This window comes from Eretmochelys imbricata, chromosome 7 (genome assembly GCF_965152235.1).
Source record: "Eretmochelys imbricata isolate rEreImb1 chromosome 7, rEreImb1.hap1, whole genome shotgun sequence".
Lineage (NCBI taxonomy): Eukaryota > Metazoa > Chordata > Testudines > Cheloniidae > Eretmochelys > Eretmochelys imbricata.
The window spans coordinates 88,993,610-89,008,652 of NC_135578.1; the positions used below are offsets into that span (position 1 = coordinate 88,993,610).

The 15,043-nt window shown below is 36.9% G+C and overlaps 1 protein-coding gene across 2 annotated transcripts in view; it reads right to left on the reverse strand.

Annotated features, from left to right (window-relative positions):
* The window catches only part of PRKG1 (protein kinase cGMP-dependent 1), an 860,670-nt gene that overhangs the window by 38,882 nt on the left and 806,745 nt on the right, over positions 1-15,043 (reverse strand). For both annotated transcript variants that reach the window (XM_077821744.1, XM_077821743.1), the window contains exon 10: positions 9,671-9,767. In XM_077821744.1, coding sequence (XP_077677870.1) covers positions 9,671-9,767 — 97 coding nt within the window. The remainder of the gene's footprint in view (positions 1-9,670; positions 9,768-15,043) is intronic.

The following is a 15,043-nucleotide window of genomic DNA, read 5'->3' on the forward strand; positions in this document are numbered from 1 at the left end:
GACTTGCAAATGGCTTTATTTCCTTGTTATTGAAAAAGATTAGATTTAATTAAATGACAAACCTCTGTTGTGGAGAGCACTAAATGTCGTATTGTTATGCAAGACAATTTAATTTTGAATGCTATGGAACATGGGAGGAAATCACCTGTAAAATTATACATTGTACAGAGATGTGTTCATAAACATGCACGCTAATGATCCTATTAAAATTAATTTGCCTATTTAATTAATCATACCCACTTAATCAAATATTGCACTTTGCTAACAATCTTTAACAATGTATTTTGGTTCCACTACTAAGAATTTATATTCAGGCTTTTGACAACATATGTGCAAATATGCTTTTACCAGAGAGTACTTATTTAACTTTTTGTCCCAGTATAAACCTTAAAGGCAAGTCTTATAGTCAAAGACGTTGGAGAGAACAGAAGAAAACATGTGAGTAATGCATACCATTCTATGCATAAAATCATCCCAATAAAAGTTAAGTACTAGAATAAGTGTTATTTAGGTAATATATATTAAATGAAATATAAATCACATTACTGTGTTTCTTGAAAATAATATTCAGTTCTACAATCATTCACATGCTCACTTTTATTTCCCATTTTAATTAAGAAATCTAGATTTAAAACAAATCCTCTTTCTATACATTGTTGTCAGAGCAAGCTGTATAACACATTGGCTTCTTTGAGGTCAATTAGAGTTTTGTAACTGATGCCAATGGAGCCAGGATTTCACTCATTATTTACATTTATTGGATTTATTACTCTCAAATAGATTGTAAGTTGCAAAGTTTTCAAATCATTTCATTCACTAATCTTAAAAAAAAAAAATTCAACCTACCAAGGCCAATTGGCAAAAACAAAAAACAAATACAACAGCAATCAAACTCTTTCTTCCTTATTCATTTTTCCCTTTTCATATCCACCTAGCCACTACAGTCAAGAAAATTAAGCATAAATGATAGATTTGATTGATGTGCCACAGACAATATCTCATCATTTTTGGAACTCCATGTCAGTCGTTCTGGGTAAGTTTCCATATACAAAGTAACACTCAAAAAGTATTTTAATACAACGCTTTCAATAAATATTAAAAATCAGAGAAAGACAAATAAAGAAAATTCACTCTTTCTGTAGTATTCAAGCCAAGTATAACATTGTCACTCAAAGCCTTCAAAAATAATTATCCAGTCTTGTGTGTGTGTGTGCTTTCTAAACAACATTTTTTTCAGCCTCAGCTAAGGTGGTGGGCTTTCCGTGTCACTTTTATGTGGAGTTCTTAGTCAGATCTCTAATCTTCAAGTTCCTTCACAGAACGTAATTTTCCTTGCCAATTACAGCATTCAGAATTCCCATTCTTTTTAAGGAAGGGATTCAGAACCTTCCAGGATAAGGCCCCTAGTTGTTTCCTTGTGTGCATATGTGCGCACGTGCACACACACACACACACACAAAACTTGCTTTCTTTAAACCTTGTATTATTCTTTGCAAACTAAAAAAGAGGGAGGAAGAAAAGCCTGCTTATATAAAAACAGAGAATTTCTATGCACGTGGAAATATACCCAAATAAGTGCCAGAATCTCACTTCTGTCATCCTGTTGGAATAAAATTAGATTTTCCCAAGTCAGCTAATTAATCAAGCAGGGCTTCTGGAAGCCATAAAAAGGATTATTTACAAGAATGCCTAGAGGCTGCAGCAAATTTAATAGTGCTCTAGGAATAATTCCATGGCCAGCTATCTCTTAAAATGTAAATTAGCATGAAAAATGCCCATACTGTCTGTTTAAAACCTGTTTTGTACAGGCCCAATGAAGCAAAATTCTTAAACATATGCATAACTTTAACCATATGCCTAAGTCCATCCCATCTCAGCAGAGAAGTTAAGCACGTTCTTGACAGTAATGGAACATTAGTACATGCACAGTGTTAAACACATCATTATGTGCTTTGCTGAACTGAGATCTAAAAGACCAGACTAATTTACCCAGTTCTTTATCATTTAGTTTTCACAATCTCTTTGTCCACATGTCACCAATAACAGGATCCTGCCCTTTGGCAGTGCTTTATATTTGAATATTAGGTATATCAACTGCTCACTATCAACTTATATATCCATGAAGACAGTGGGAAAGATGAGCTTTTCATAGTCAATAGTTTTGATTGACATACAGGACCTAAAGAGTTGACTATAGTTTCAGATATGATATCAAATTGGACAATGGTTTCACTCATGTCTATGATTAGGTGTGGAGTAGTGGTACTAATTTTGCAATTTTATAAACACAGCTTTAGAAATTTAAAACCTTCTCTTTGCCATTCATCTGGCAAGGTCTCTGAGTGATAGTCATGCATCTCTGAGATGATAACTGCATAAGTCAATTTACTAAAGAAATGTGCTCAACAAAGGAACTGATTTTTACTCTACTTGTGCTCAGAGCCCCTTCACTTGACTCAGTTTTCTTGCAGCTTTGAATTTAGATTTATGTCTCTAGATCAGCTGATATACTTCTTCCAATGCTGGCAAGAATAACCTGCATTTAAGTCTAAAATATATGGAGTTTGGGGCAGATAGTTCTAAAAAAGGATTGAAAGTAGGAGGAAAGCAGAGAGCAATAATAACAGTAATAAATAAATTAGAAGATATGACCTGCTGTTGGGGGGCAGGTGAACATGTGGTAAACCTTAATGGAAAATGACATTCTGTGGGTAATAACATTCATTTAAATTTTAGGTCACCCAAAAAGAATGAAAATGTGCAGGATATTTTTCAGAAATTAAGACAATTGGATTATTTTTCAGGAAAAAAAACACTAAAAGACATTTTTATTTTACATAATGTTTCTTTACATTCCATATCAATTTAATGTTCAGTAACTTGACTTCATACACCATATGAGCAGACTGTCACCTCAATGGAAGATGCTTAGATATAACAATGATGAATGCCATGTGTCATAAATATAAAGGGAAGGGTAAACCCCTTTGAAATCCCTCCTGGCCAGGGGTAAGCTCCTCTCACCTGTAAAGGGTTAAGAAGCTAAAGGTAACCTCGCTGGCACCTGACCAAAATGACCAATGAGGAGACAAGATACTTTCAAAAGCTGGGAGGAGGGAGAGAAACAAAGGGTCTCTGTCTGTCTATATGCTTTTTCTGCCAGGGATAGACCAGGAATGAGTCTTAGACTGTTAGTAAGTAATCTAGCTAGGTATGTGTTAGATTATGATTTCTTTAAATGGCTGAGAAAAGAATTGTGCTGAATAGAATAACTATTTCTGTCTGTGTATCTTTTTTGTAACTTAAGGTTTTGCCTAGAGGGGTTCTCTATGTTTTGAATCTAATTACCCTGTAAGGTATCTACCATCCTGATTTTACAGAGGTGATTTCTATTGACTTCTATTTCTATTAAAAGTCTTCTTGTAAGAAAACTGAATGCTTTTTCATTGTTCTCAGATCCAAGGGTTTGGGTCTGTGGTCACCTATGCAAATTGGTGAGGCTTTTTATCCAACATTTCCCAGGAAAGGGGGGCTGCAAGTGTTGGGAGGATTGTTCATTGTTCTTAAGATCCAAGGGTCTGGGTCTGTAGTCACCTAGGCAAATAGGTGAGGCTTTTTACCAAACCTTGTCCAGGAAGTGGGGTGCAAGGTTTTGAGAAGTATTTTGGGGGGAAAGACGTTTCCAAACAGCTCTTCCCCAGTAACCAGTATTTGTTTGGTGGTGGTAGCGGCCAATCCAAGGACAAAGGGTGGAATATTTTGTACCTTGGGAAAGTTTTGACCTAAGCTGGTAAAGATAAGCTTAGGAGGTTTTTCATGCAGGTCCCCACATCTGTACCCTAGAGTTCAGAGTGGGGGAGGAACCTTGACACCATGTAAGTAAATGAGTCAACAGTGAGATAGAGAGACAGATAGCATTGAGGGATTTGCCTTTGTAGACTACAGCTGGGCTTGGTCAAAAAGCTCCTTCTTTTCCCCCACAATGATGTCCTAGGAGAATCAGCATCATTGTGTGAATGTTTTGGGCTTTTTTTCTGTTAGGTTATGTAATTAAAAACAGAATACCTAGATAGCTTGTTTTACTTCCTTTTCTCACATCCTTGGACAACTGTCCAAGGGCCTGGATACCAAGCTTCGGAAGATATTTCCTGGAGTAGTTTCTACCTACTTGGCAGACATTAGCAATGTATGAGGGTAGCTCTGGGAATGCTACAAGGTCTAATACATGTGTAGATTGTGGGCTGTCTGAACAGTTCTGTTTATCTTTGACATATTTTGGACTAGGAATACTAGACACAATTTCAACTCTTTGTAAATAAGAACCCTTAGCTTACTTTGTCTATATTATGGTGAGATTTTATGGTTGTTCTATAAACTTGCCTCCAGGGCTATACAGTCTGTACATTCCACCAGGTATCACATTTTTGTTGTGAATTCGTGTTAGCATGTAGTTATGTGCGTCTTATGTCTCTATTTGCCATATGAAAAACCCTGCTATTATTTGCATGTTTATATGTTAGTATTGTTCTTCGCCATGCTTACTCCAGCCAAGTGCACTACAATGTAAACACTGAATGGAATTTAATGACAATTAGCTTTGTAAGCAGTGCATGCTGATACAAAGTAAGTTTGAATGAATGTATCTATTAAGTATTTTTCAGGGATGAATGCTCTGGTTATAGTTTCCATCGGTCATGACAACCAGAAACATTGGATTCTGTTGTCCCAGCTACATAGAATTAAACGCTTCCATGTTCACTTGCAGCTCAAAGTGAAGCTCCAGCTTTTTTTCTACCTCAGTGACGTCCTCGTGGTATCAACATCAGACATCTATTAATTCAATAGCTGTTTTTTGTCTTAGGTAAAATGAGTACTAGTTTGATCATAAGTGTATTGCACCATATTTTGGATGTACATATCAGGCAGGGTGATGGGGAAGGGAGGACGGAGTTGCTAAGTGAATGGCTAAGTGAGTCAAAGAACATAGAAGCCAACACACTGCCAGCAGAAGGAGAGTGAGAAAATTGGAATTCATGGACAGTCCCTTTTACCAGGAGCCAAGAGTTCTTTTATGGTTCTATGTGGAAGGAAAGAATTGGCATATGGTGTGTGCTTGATAGAAAAGCATAAGCTAGTTTGGTTTTTGCTTAATTGAAATGTGCCATTATTTTTATAACTAACAAGACTGTTAACAGCTGGAATAGCAGTAACAACTTTGGAGCCTCTTCTGGTCTCTCCTTCCAGTAAAAGACTTTGATAGATGCTTACTACAGAGGAAGTCTGTTGGGGGCAAAGGACAAAAACGGCACCCATGATGATAAGAGTAATATGGAACAGAGGTCAGATATCTAACAAAAACTGTGCAAACTCCATGTATAGCAATACAAGCCTACTGGAAATCTCTATTAACTTATACAGACAACAAAATTACACAGGAAAGACCACATCACCACATTTGACAGCTAAGATTTTTCATTACAGATGATTTTATATGATTGCTACATTTCAACTTTTTGCTACAAAAATACCAACCAATTCCATTCTAATCTCCATAGAATTGACAATTAAACAACTGACTGTCTCGCCAAGAGACATGTACCTGCATCTAAATTGAGTCAAGGGATGAACTCTCAAAACAGTCTAGCATTCACAGAAGTGTCTGGAGTATCATCCTTATATTATACAAACCATATCTGAAAGTTAAACTACAGTCCAATAGTAACATTCTTGCTATTTAGCCAGGATTTGAATCCCAGACATTCCAATTTCTAACCTCATCACTGGGTACACTATTGAAGGGCTTAAAGTCATACCTTGGGGATGGGAAAGCTATCACTGCAAAAGTTGAGATTAAACTATAAACATTGTTCTTTCCAATATAGTGCATTTTACTTGATCACAGTTTTTCTGGAGAAGCACAATAATTATAACATTTTTGAGCAACAAATTTCACCCCTGCTACATGATGACAAGCTTGTATAACATTTTTATTATGCTTATGTAATAAAAGCTGGAAATAGATTTCCTTGGTACATATAGCATCAACACTTTATAGGTTCATATTGTAAAATGTCATATCACACTTTTTTTTAGGCAAGATAGATTTCTCTCTGAAACAGGTGGCAATGCAAGATAATGTGATATGCTTGGTCTTTATGTGAAGGTGAATTAGTCATCCTTTTATAGCCAGCTCTCCTACCAGTATATGGAACAGTGATGACAACTTTTGAAAAGTGTTTAAAAGTTCAAAAAACTAAATTAAGTCAAGAAAAAATGTTTTACATATCTTCTAGTGTGATGAAGAATGATTAAATCATAAGCTACCCTGGTACTTATTTTAAAAGTACTAATGTCTGTGACAATTATATAGTAATTTGATATGCAAAGTGCTAATCATCTATCATAAACAATCATGGTCATTTGAGTGGTAATATATCATAACTATTCAATTATATGCAACACTTTTTTAGGCCAGCTTTTTCAGAATTGGATACCTAAAGTTAGGCATCTAGATCTCTATTTAGAAGCTTATATGATCACAACCCTGCACTTAAGCAGGGAGGAGTTTGTCTGGCTGGCCGGGAGAAGAAGGCAATATTTTCTGGCTTGGGGGAGAAGGGAAGACATAGATCTGCTGGAAAAAGCAGTCCGTGTGGTAAAAGACTCACCACATAGGAATGTGCGGTTTAAAAGGTCAGTTGGGCTTGGCCCCTCCCTCTTGACTCAGCACAGGCCGGGCAGCACCCATCCTCCCTCCCTAATTAGATCACAAATAGGCCGGGCGTTTAGCTATATCTGATGTGGGCATTAAGCTAGCCGCCCCACTAAGGGGGGCTGGGAAGGAATTTTTCCCTTACCAGCATATTGGCCAGGTGCAGTGGGGGTTTTTTCGCCTTCCTCACAGCAGATTCAGGTAGGCTCGGTTCATGCATAGCATGACAGGCGGTAGGCCATATGTCACAACTTTTTATTTAAGTGTATAGCGGATGTTTCAGTGCAGGTACTCCATAAATTAAGGCACAAAAGAATGAAAAAATGGCTTGGAAAAGGAATTAAGGAGAGGTGCTTGGTAATTGAGCAAGCCGTGGGCAGTTGGGGATTCCTATGACTGGTACAGCAGGGATCCAACCCCACATCATTATAGTCCACCTTAACCCCCTCCTGCGCAGGGGCATGGTCAGTAAGTTCCCAGCAAGGGAATTGCTGGAGGGACCTGGACGAAAAGGGCAAGGGCGGGGAGCTAGTGAGAGCCGCCCCCCGGAGCTGACTGGAAGTGATAAGGTCCTGGCAAGGGAATTGCTGGAAGAACACAGATAAATAGATAAATTCCACCCCTGGAATTAGTACGGTCCCGGCAGTAAATCTGCTGGAGGAACATAAATTTTGCACCTGGATTGTACACATTTTTATCAGCCGGGTTAGTCCCAGACATCTGTCAATAATAAAGTTGTGGCCTGATTAAACCCATATCTAATGTCTCCTGTCATTCTTTCGGCATAGCCAGACAAATGTGTCCTGACTGCAGTTTTGAACCACTGTGTGTGCATTTTTGTTAGGACCAGGTCTGTGGCTGTGACTAAAGTCCCTTAGTATATGAAGGCTGAAAGCTTTTAAATTTTCACATACGTTTTCTGTATTTCCTGTCTAATTATTGTTGATTATCAAGATACTTTTGGGAGAGAAAAACATCTCTTTTCCAATCAACCTCCTTCTACTGGTTGGTTCATTAATGACTAGTACAACAATGAATGTAACTGTAATTATAGTGTCAATAATTCTGATGTCACAAACACAAAAATTTGTCATCAGTGACTGAATCAAGAACAAGGGGCAGGTTGACTAGAAAATATAAACCTTGTTGTATAATTAAGCAACACACTTGGAATTTATTCAGAAACAACATTATCTTAAATGTTTTGTTGGTTAAGGTTAAATTCCCCTCTGAAGAGGATCCCAATAAGGCCATTTGAACACTGAGCTTTCATTCAAGCCTTTAGCTAGAGGGGTTTTGCCCTTTGTACTGGATAGTATTTCATCATCAGTGTATGAAGTCCTAATATCAAATTTGTGGATCTTTTTTCGGTGTTAAATTTAATAGGTTTCCTATATTACATAGACACTGAGGTTATAGAACCAATGTTGCTGTGTCTGTTCTTGTTTCTCAACCAAGTCCTGTTTTGCATACTATAATCGGTATTGACTTAGGTCCTGCCCACATGATATGACTTCTGACTAATGTTATAACCAGTTGGAGGCACAGACATCATAACTGGCTATGAATAACACAGTTCAAGTTATGTCCTAAGTCCAGAAATCTTTTACAGGATTAGGATCCTAGAAACAACAATGCTAAAAGATACACCTATTACAAACTCCCATGAAGGATCATCTTTGGTTAAATTTTAATAAAAACAAAAGTCCAAAAACAAAATAAAAACAAACCAAATAAAACCCTCTCAAAAATAAAATCAAACAAATGAAACGTATGTCATTCAATATTACAAAATGTTGAGACAAAGTTAAGATTCCTAACCTAACAGAGGTCAGGAGAGTCAAAGTTCTGTACTCCGACTTGACATAACATATGTGCTATAATCACAAGGCACAGCTAAATGATGTAAATCAGAGGGTCACAGTTTTAACATAGAATTTACTGGCTTTTAGCAACTTTCACAAACATCCAGTGTTATTTTTACAATATTTCAGAAGTAATAATACAAATGCTGATTGATGGCTATATGTTTCACTGCTTTTTGGTGATTGTCAAGATCTCAGCACTAAGGCGTAAATGTAAAAATAGTGTGTTATCCTTATACTTTTATGGAACGGGGGTTCCCCTTCATTTTTGAGATGGCATCAGTAACTCTGTTTACTGCACTGTACATAACTTATAGGAGTTCCTAACATACTGAACTGGTGTCATATATCAAGGACTCTTTGGTCAGCACAGTAATATAAACTAACCTTCAGTTATTAACATAAGTTTCTTATTCACTTGATATTTCAAATGGGTCATTCAACTGATAGCATCTCATGTTTTTCCCTGCTTAATCTTTGCTTTTGATAAACAAACTATCCATACATACCAAAATGCCCAGGTAGATTTTGCATCATTTATATTTCTTCCTTGCAAATTTTGCAAGCAAAGAACATTCTTCTGTGAATTTCTGTTATTACAATTAAACCACATATTACAAAATAGCTACAGAATCCAGTTTTCTTGTTAATCAATGGCATTATTTGTCTCTGCTTCTGAATTGTTTTTTAAATTATCACTAAATAAGATTTTAGATTTCTGCTTACATTTTATCTTTAACATTTCTGTGTTCATCCATATCATATTTTTTTTTATAAAATGTAAGCTATGTTCATAGGTAGTACTGTTTAAACATAAGACTACACTGGAGGATGAAGACATAATGAATGAAGCCCTTAGTGACGGGATTTCCTTAAAGTTAACTGCTTGAGTTCATTCATTTCTATTCACTGTAAAACGTAATGCAGCTTTCCTCAGCTACTGGAAACTTTAGAATCCTGGATGTAGTTAATTTACAGTAAATCAAGTCCTATAATGAGGAACGACTAAAAGAGGGGAAAGCCGCATTTGTTCCAGAACAATACAATTATATAGAGGTCAAAGTTATTTAAAAAACAAAGAAAGGTTACCTACCAGTTCAACTCGTCCAAAACCTCCAACTCCAAGAGTGTCAATGATGTTGAAATCAGACAGTTTCAGGTTGGCGAAGAAGGCAGCTTCGGCTTCATATCTGGATTTTTTTATGTGAAAAAATGGAAATTTCTTAGAGGTGCAAACCTGGGTATTGCGTAAGATTGTACCTGAATGGCATGAGTGTGGAACAGGATTTACCTGTTTAACTTCCATCTTGTCTCAAAGTCTGTGTTTGTTCACACTCATAGTTTTGTTGGTCCCAATTGTAAAGTATAACATGTATTTGCACTTTCCCCCCAAAGTAGGAAAATCAAAGTTCCTACTGCATGTCTATAAAACAATTTTTTTGTACTGTAATTCAATTCCAGTTATCAGTTGAATGCTACATTTTGACACTTCCTATTAATCTTCTGCTGTGGACTGTTTTGCTTTTTAGTATTTTTGGAAGATAAAGTCTCTCATATGAGTTTCCCTTATCCACAGGCTGGCAGTAGTTTCTATAAATGTTTATTGAAAGTAGCAAGATCATTAAGGTCCCTGGAGAACAATCACAGCCAAGTTACATGAAATTAGATCCAATAAGCTGAGGGCTGGTGTGCAAATGTCTGAAATGAATGACTTCAGACACATATTAACATTCCTAAAAATGCATCTTCACTTCTTTTACATTTATAAGCCTACTTGGAGCAGAAATTCCCAACTAGTATCCCTCAGACCTGAAGCTCTCTCTTTAGCCTGTGTACAAGTGGCTTGCAATAAAAGTTCACAAAGCACTAACTATGCAAGCATGCAAATCTGACACATGCAAGCCTGCCAAAATAAGCTTCCCACAAATATACTTGTGAATATGAATCCCTTAAAATATCTCCTTGCTGAGGATTATGGTATTTTTAGAAGGCTCAGAAGGCAGATGGATGAACAGGATCCACCCACTTAATAAACTTTGGACAAGGAGGCATTCAGCTGCCAAAAAAAGTCTCCAGTGCATGTGCATAGTCAAATACTACCTTTGACCTTCAGGAACACAGAATTGTATGTGAAAGTAATGTTGACAGGATTATGAACACAAGCATGCAGGGTAGGAATTGTTTAGTGAGTTTTCCAATATATAATATTTAATTTTATGCCCATATTTTGCATTTAGAGGATCCAAATAGCCTACAAACTGCTATTTCATGATAACATAACAAGCAAGCATGGCTCACTACAGATAAGGTTTTAATATTTTCTCATAATAATACAATCATGATAAAATATTATAGATGATCATATACACCTATCCATCCACCTATCTTTTTAATGTAGCGTATCTATCTATCTAAACTGTTAGGGCTGTCACTGAATAATCTAATCTAATTCAATAATGGAATGTAACTAATTTACTCCCACTTTATTCCCCTCAAACCAACATTCTTTATTCTTTTTAAAAGTGAAAGGACATTGTGAGGGCAGGGAAAGCAGCAGTTGACCTGTTCCAAGGTAACAAAGGAGCAGAACAAAAAGGGATAGGGGATGGGCGCAGGGAAGGAGCTTGGAGTGGCCAAATATAACAAAGACCAAATTAAAATGTAATCTAAGGCAATCCTATCTTGTAGTTTCTGATGACAAAATAGTTGAGTTCTGCTTTATTATTTATAATGTCGTCAGATTCTCTCAATAACCTTGAGCCTATGGCCAGAGCAGTCTGACTGCATCTGATATTGAAAGCTAATCAGTGCTGAGTCTATTTAGTACTTGGAATAACCTTGCATGACATGGCTGCTTACAGATCATTTTATACTAGCCATGATGTGCATATTAAACTGGCAACATAAAAACTAAGTGTTGTCGGTAAATAAAAGGTCTACTTATAAATCTCCTTATTTCTAAATAACAAAGAACAAATTATATTAGCAGTTGCAATCCAGTCAGGAAAGATGTTACTTCAGTCTGGCTGCCTGGACCGATTTAAAGTATAAATATATACAGTTTGTGACTTCTGATATTTTAGCCCTTTTGGCTGATTTGCTACATTTAATAGTTTCTAGGGTTTAGATGTAATGGTAGAGCTGAGATCCTGTCAAGGATTTGCACCCCAGTGTTGAACCAACTGATGGAATGCTTCTCATTTCCAAGTCACAAAGCACCACATTAGCCATCCTGATTCTGGCCTGTACCTGTGGAAACTCATTTTGTAATGGTGTGGCGGGAAGGAGCAAGACAATGTGGTGACTGGGTTTATCAGATGAGGAGTTTTATATGCACTAAACCAAGTCATTTATTCCACAACATAGCACATGTGATATGCACTTGGGGAGTGCCATCCTGGCCAACCCATGATGTCAGGGAGGCATAGGATCCGGCAGTCCAGTCCTGGGAAACTTGATTGGATTTCCCCAATGCTGAGGAAGCAGGGGATCTGACATGCTAAGTGCATGTTTTCAAATGTTGTTAAGGCCTCCGTGATCAGTTTTTACATAGGAAAGACATGGAATAAATTGTTTTCATTTCTATAATGCCTTTTATGCTGAAAGACTGCAGAGTGCTGCATAAATTATGTACAGTTCATACAATTCCACTTGAGAGGAGAAAGCCTGCCCCAACATCCCAAAATAGAGTACAGAAGAACAGGTGCTCTTTCTGATTCATGGGTATTCCACGAACCCTCTTTGAAACCCCAGTACAAGAGCATTTTGCAGCGAGCATATATTCTTCATCTTTCTGTGTAGAGTCACAAAAATTGATGCTCTACTGACAGCTTTTAAATTGGGTTTTCTGTCTTAATAAAAAAAGTTAATTAAAAGAAAACATTTTTAAGCTTCTACAATGCACTATTTATTTTTTCTTCTGTTTGGCTAATTTTTTTTGGTAGATAGGCTGGTCTTCGGTCAGTTCAATGAAGACTGCAGAGCAAATTTTGTACAGTGTCCCAGATACTTTGTCATGGGCATTATAGAAAAGAAAGAAATGAATTATATATATTCTGAAACAAAAATATATGTAAAAGAAAGCGTACAGACCAGACAACAATCCTATTTTGTCTAAAAATGATAATTACACCCTAATTCTGTTTCATTCCTAAAAGTAAAGGTCAAACTCTAATCCCATTCAACCTCCTATAAAAGTAGGAGACTCACATCCTATCCTCATCTTACGGAAAATTATTTAGGGCCAAATTCTGCCCTTATATATGTGCATGTAAATCCTTGAAAAAATTGAAGTCAGTCTGGAGTAACTTCACTGAAGTCAGTTACTTCCGATTTCCTGGGTGTCAATTAAAAGATTGGCCCACAGGCCATGGAAAGCTTTCTGTACATATCTAAGGAGAAAATTTAGCCCCTACCTCTAAGAGTCAAAGGTTTGGATTGGGTTTTAGCTGTAGAGCTAACTTTAACAGGTGTCATATAACTCAACACTGGGAAAACCTAGCAGTAAATCTATAATATAATTTAAAGAAAATATCAGAGTGAGAACATGCCTGTTCATGCCATAAATTAGGAATCAACCCTTTATCCTAGTTGCCCTTAAAAGGATATGACTTCAAGCTACTTTCTTCTTATCCATTAATTTGATTGTGTGCTGCTTTCTAAACCAAAAACTGAGAGATACTGGAGTGTGCAGTCTCTCAGAATCAGTTTCAGTCACACTACTAATGACAGACAATGGGCAAATACAGTACATTCAAATCATTCTGTCTACAACATTGAAATAAGAATTCTCAATTTCATGTAAAAGAGAAGCTGTATCTTATAATTTTACCAACTACACGTTACATGAGTTATTCTATAGTGAATTTGCTTAATTCCAAAAATATTCTCCAAAGTGCATTTAGTCATAAAGGAATAGGAGGGCAGTTCAATGAAATACAGATACACATGAAAGTTAAATAATGTATATACACAGGCATGTCTTGTTTTGGGCAGTTCAAAGAAGCAGCTGCTGCCAGAGACATTCAGGTCCTTGGGAACCCACCCCAGCAGGGACAGGATGAAATGCTAGTGGGATGTTTATTACTCATGCTCTAGTGATAACTGGGGTGTTGTACAATCTGAAATAACTTGAATCCCCTTGGAAAAATATACACACAAGTTCTGGTCATATTTCTTAATGATTTCCATGACAGAGATTCTAAAACCTTTCTCCAGCTGGCATGGCAGAAGTGTTTGAGGTAGGTTAGAGGAGAAGGTTATATACTAGATATCTGGCCTCATAAATCGGGTCTCCAGGTTTGTTTGAACTAGCCATGATCCTTTTTGACCTCTGGAAGGGTTGGTGACAGCCATAAAAATAATATTTAGTTATATAATTTAATAAAGTAATTAATGTATAGAGGTACAATGAGCAGCCACAGAGAGGTTCTGAAGTGTGGTTCAGTATGCAAAGGTCCAAATACTTCTCTGGACCATATTCAAATGCTCAGAAATTCTTGGATCTGGATAGCAGCTCAGTGAATTTGAAAGAAATTGGCTATACTGAGATTTCTGGTACTTCTTTCCTTACTTGGGTGAAGAAATATTTCAAGAACAACCTTTCTCAAGATATTTATACATTTCCACTTGTGGTCCTAGAACCACCAGGCTGAGGGCCAGGAAAATGACAAGTGAGAATACAAAGGAAAAAAGGTGGATTGAACTTTTTCAAACAAAAAAAAGTTGATGTGTCAAAGGTGTAAGGGGGAGTTAGTTTATTCTTAGCGAACATGGATTCTCACCGAAGTATTCAGCTGATAGGAGGAAAAAAACCAAACATGCCTTATAACCCAAGTTATCCATGCAAAGCAACCAAACTTCTTTAAGCTGCTTTCAAGAATTTAGGCAGCGATTTTCAGAGGAGATGAAGGGAGTTAGGCAATCAACACCTACTGAATTCCAATGGGAACTGTCTGCCTAACTCCTTCAAGATCTTTTTTTCCTTAGATAAAGAAATACCTCACTCTTTTAATGGGAGAGATTCCCCTTGTTTTAGCAAACATTTAGGTGTCTAATCTCCTTGCCTTGGATGTTTAATGTCTATTTATGTTAGAAATGGACAGAAAAGGAGGTATTCAGATCCAAATAAAACATAAGCTATAGTTCAGTTTTGACGGTGACAAAATCTCATGAGCTGTTCTACTAAAATTTTTGGCAAATCTGCATAGAAGCAATTTTGCCACCTTATTTTTCTGAAATCTCATGAAAATGGTTATCCTTTTGATATCTCAGAAAACAAAACAAATACTAGAAATCAGGCTTCTTTTGGTTCTTGTTTTGGCAGGTTTTGGTCTGGGGGCTTGTTAGGGTGACCAGATGACAAGAACAAAATATTGGGACATATGAAGGGGGGGGGGAGCCACAGGCTCACCCCCCACACCAGGGCTGGCTCTAGGTTTTTTGCCGCCCTAAGCCAAAAAAAAAA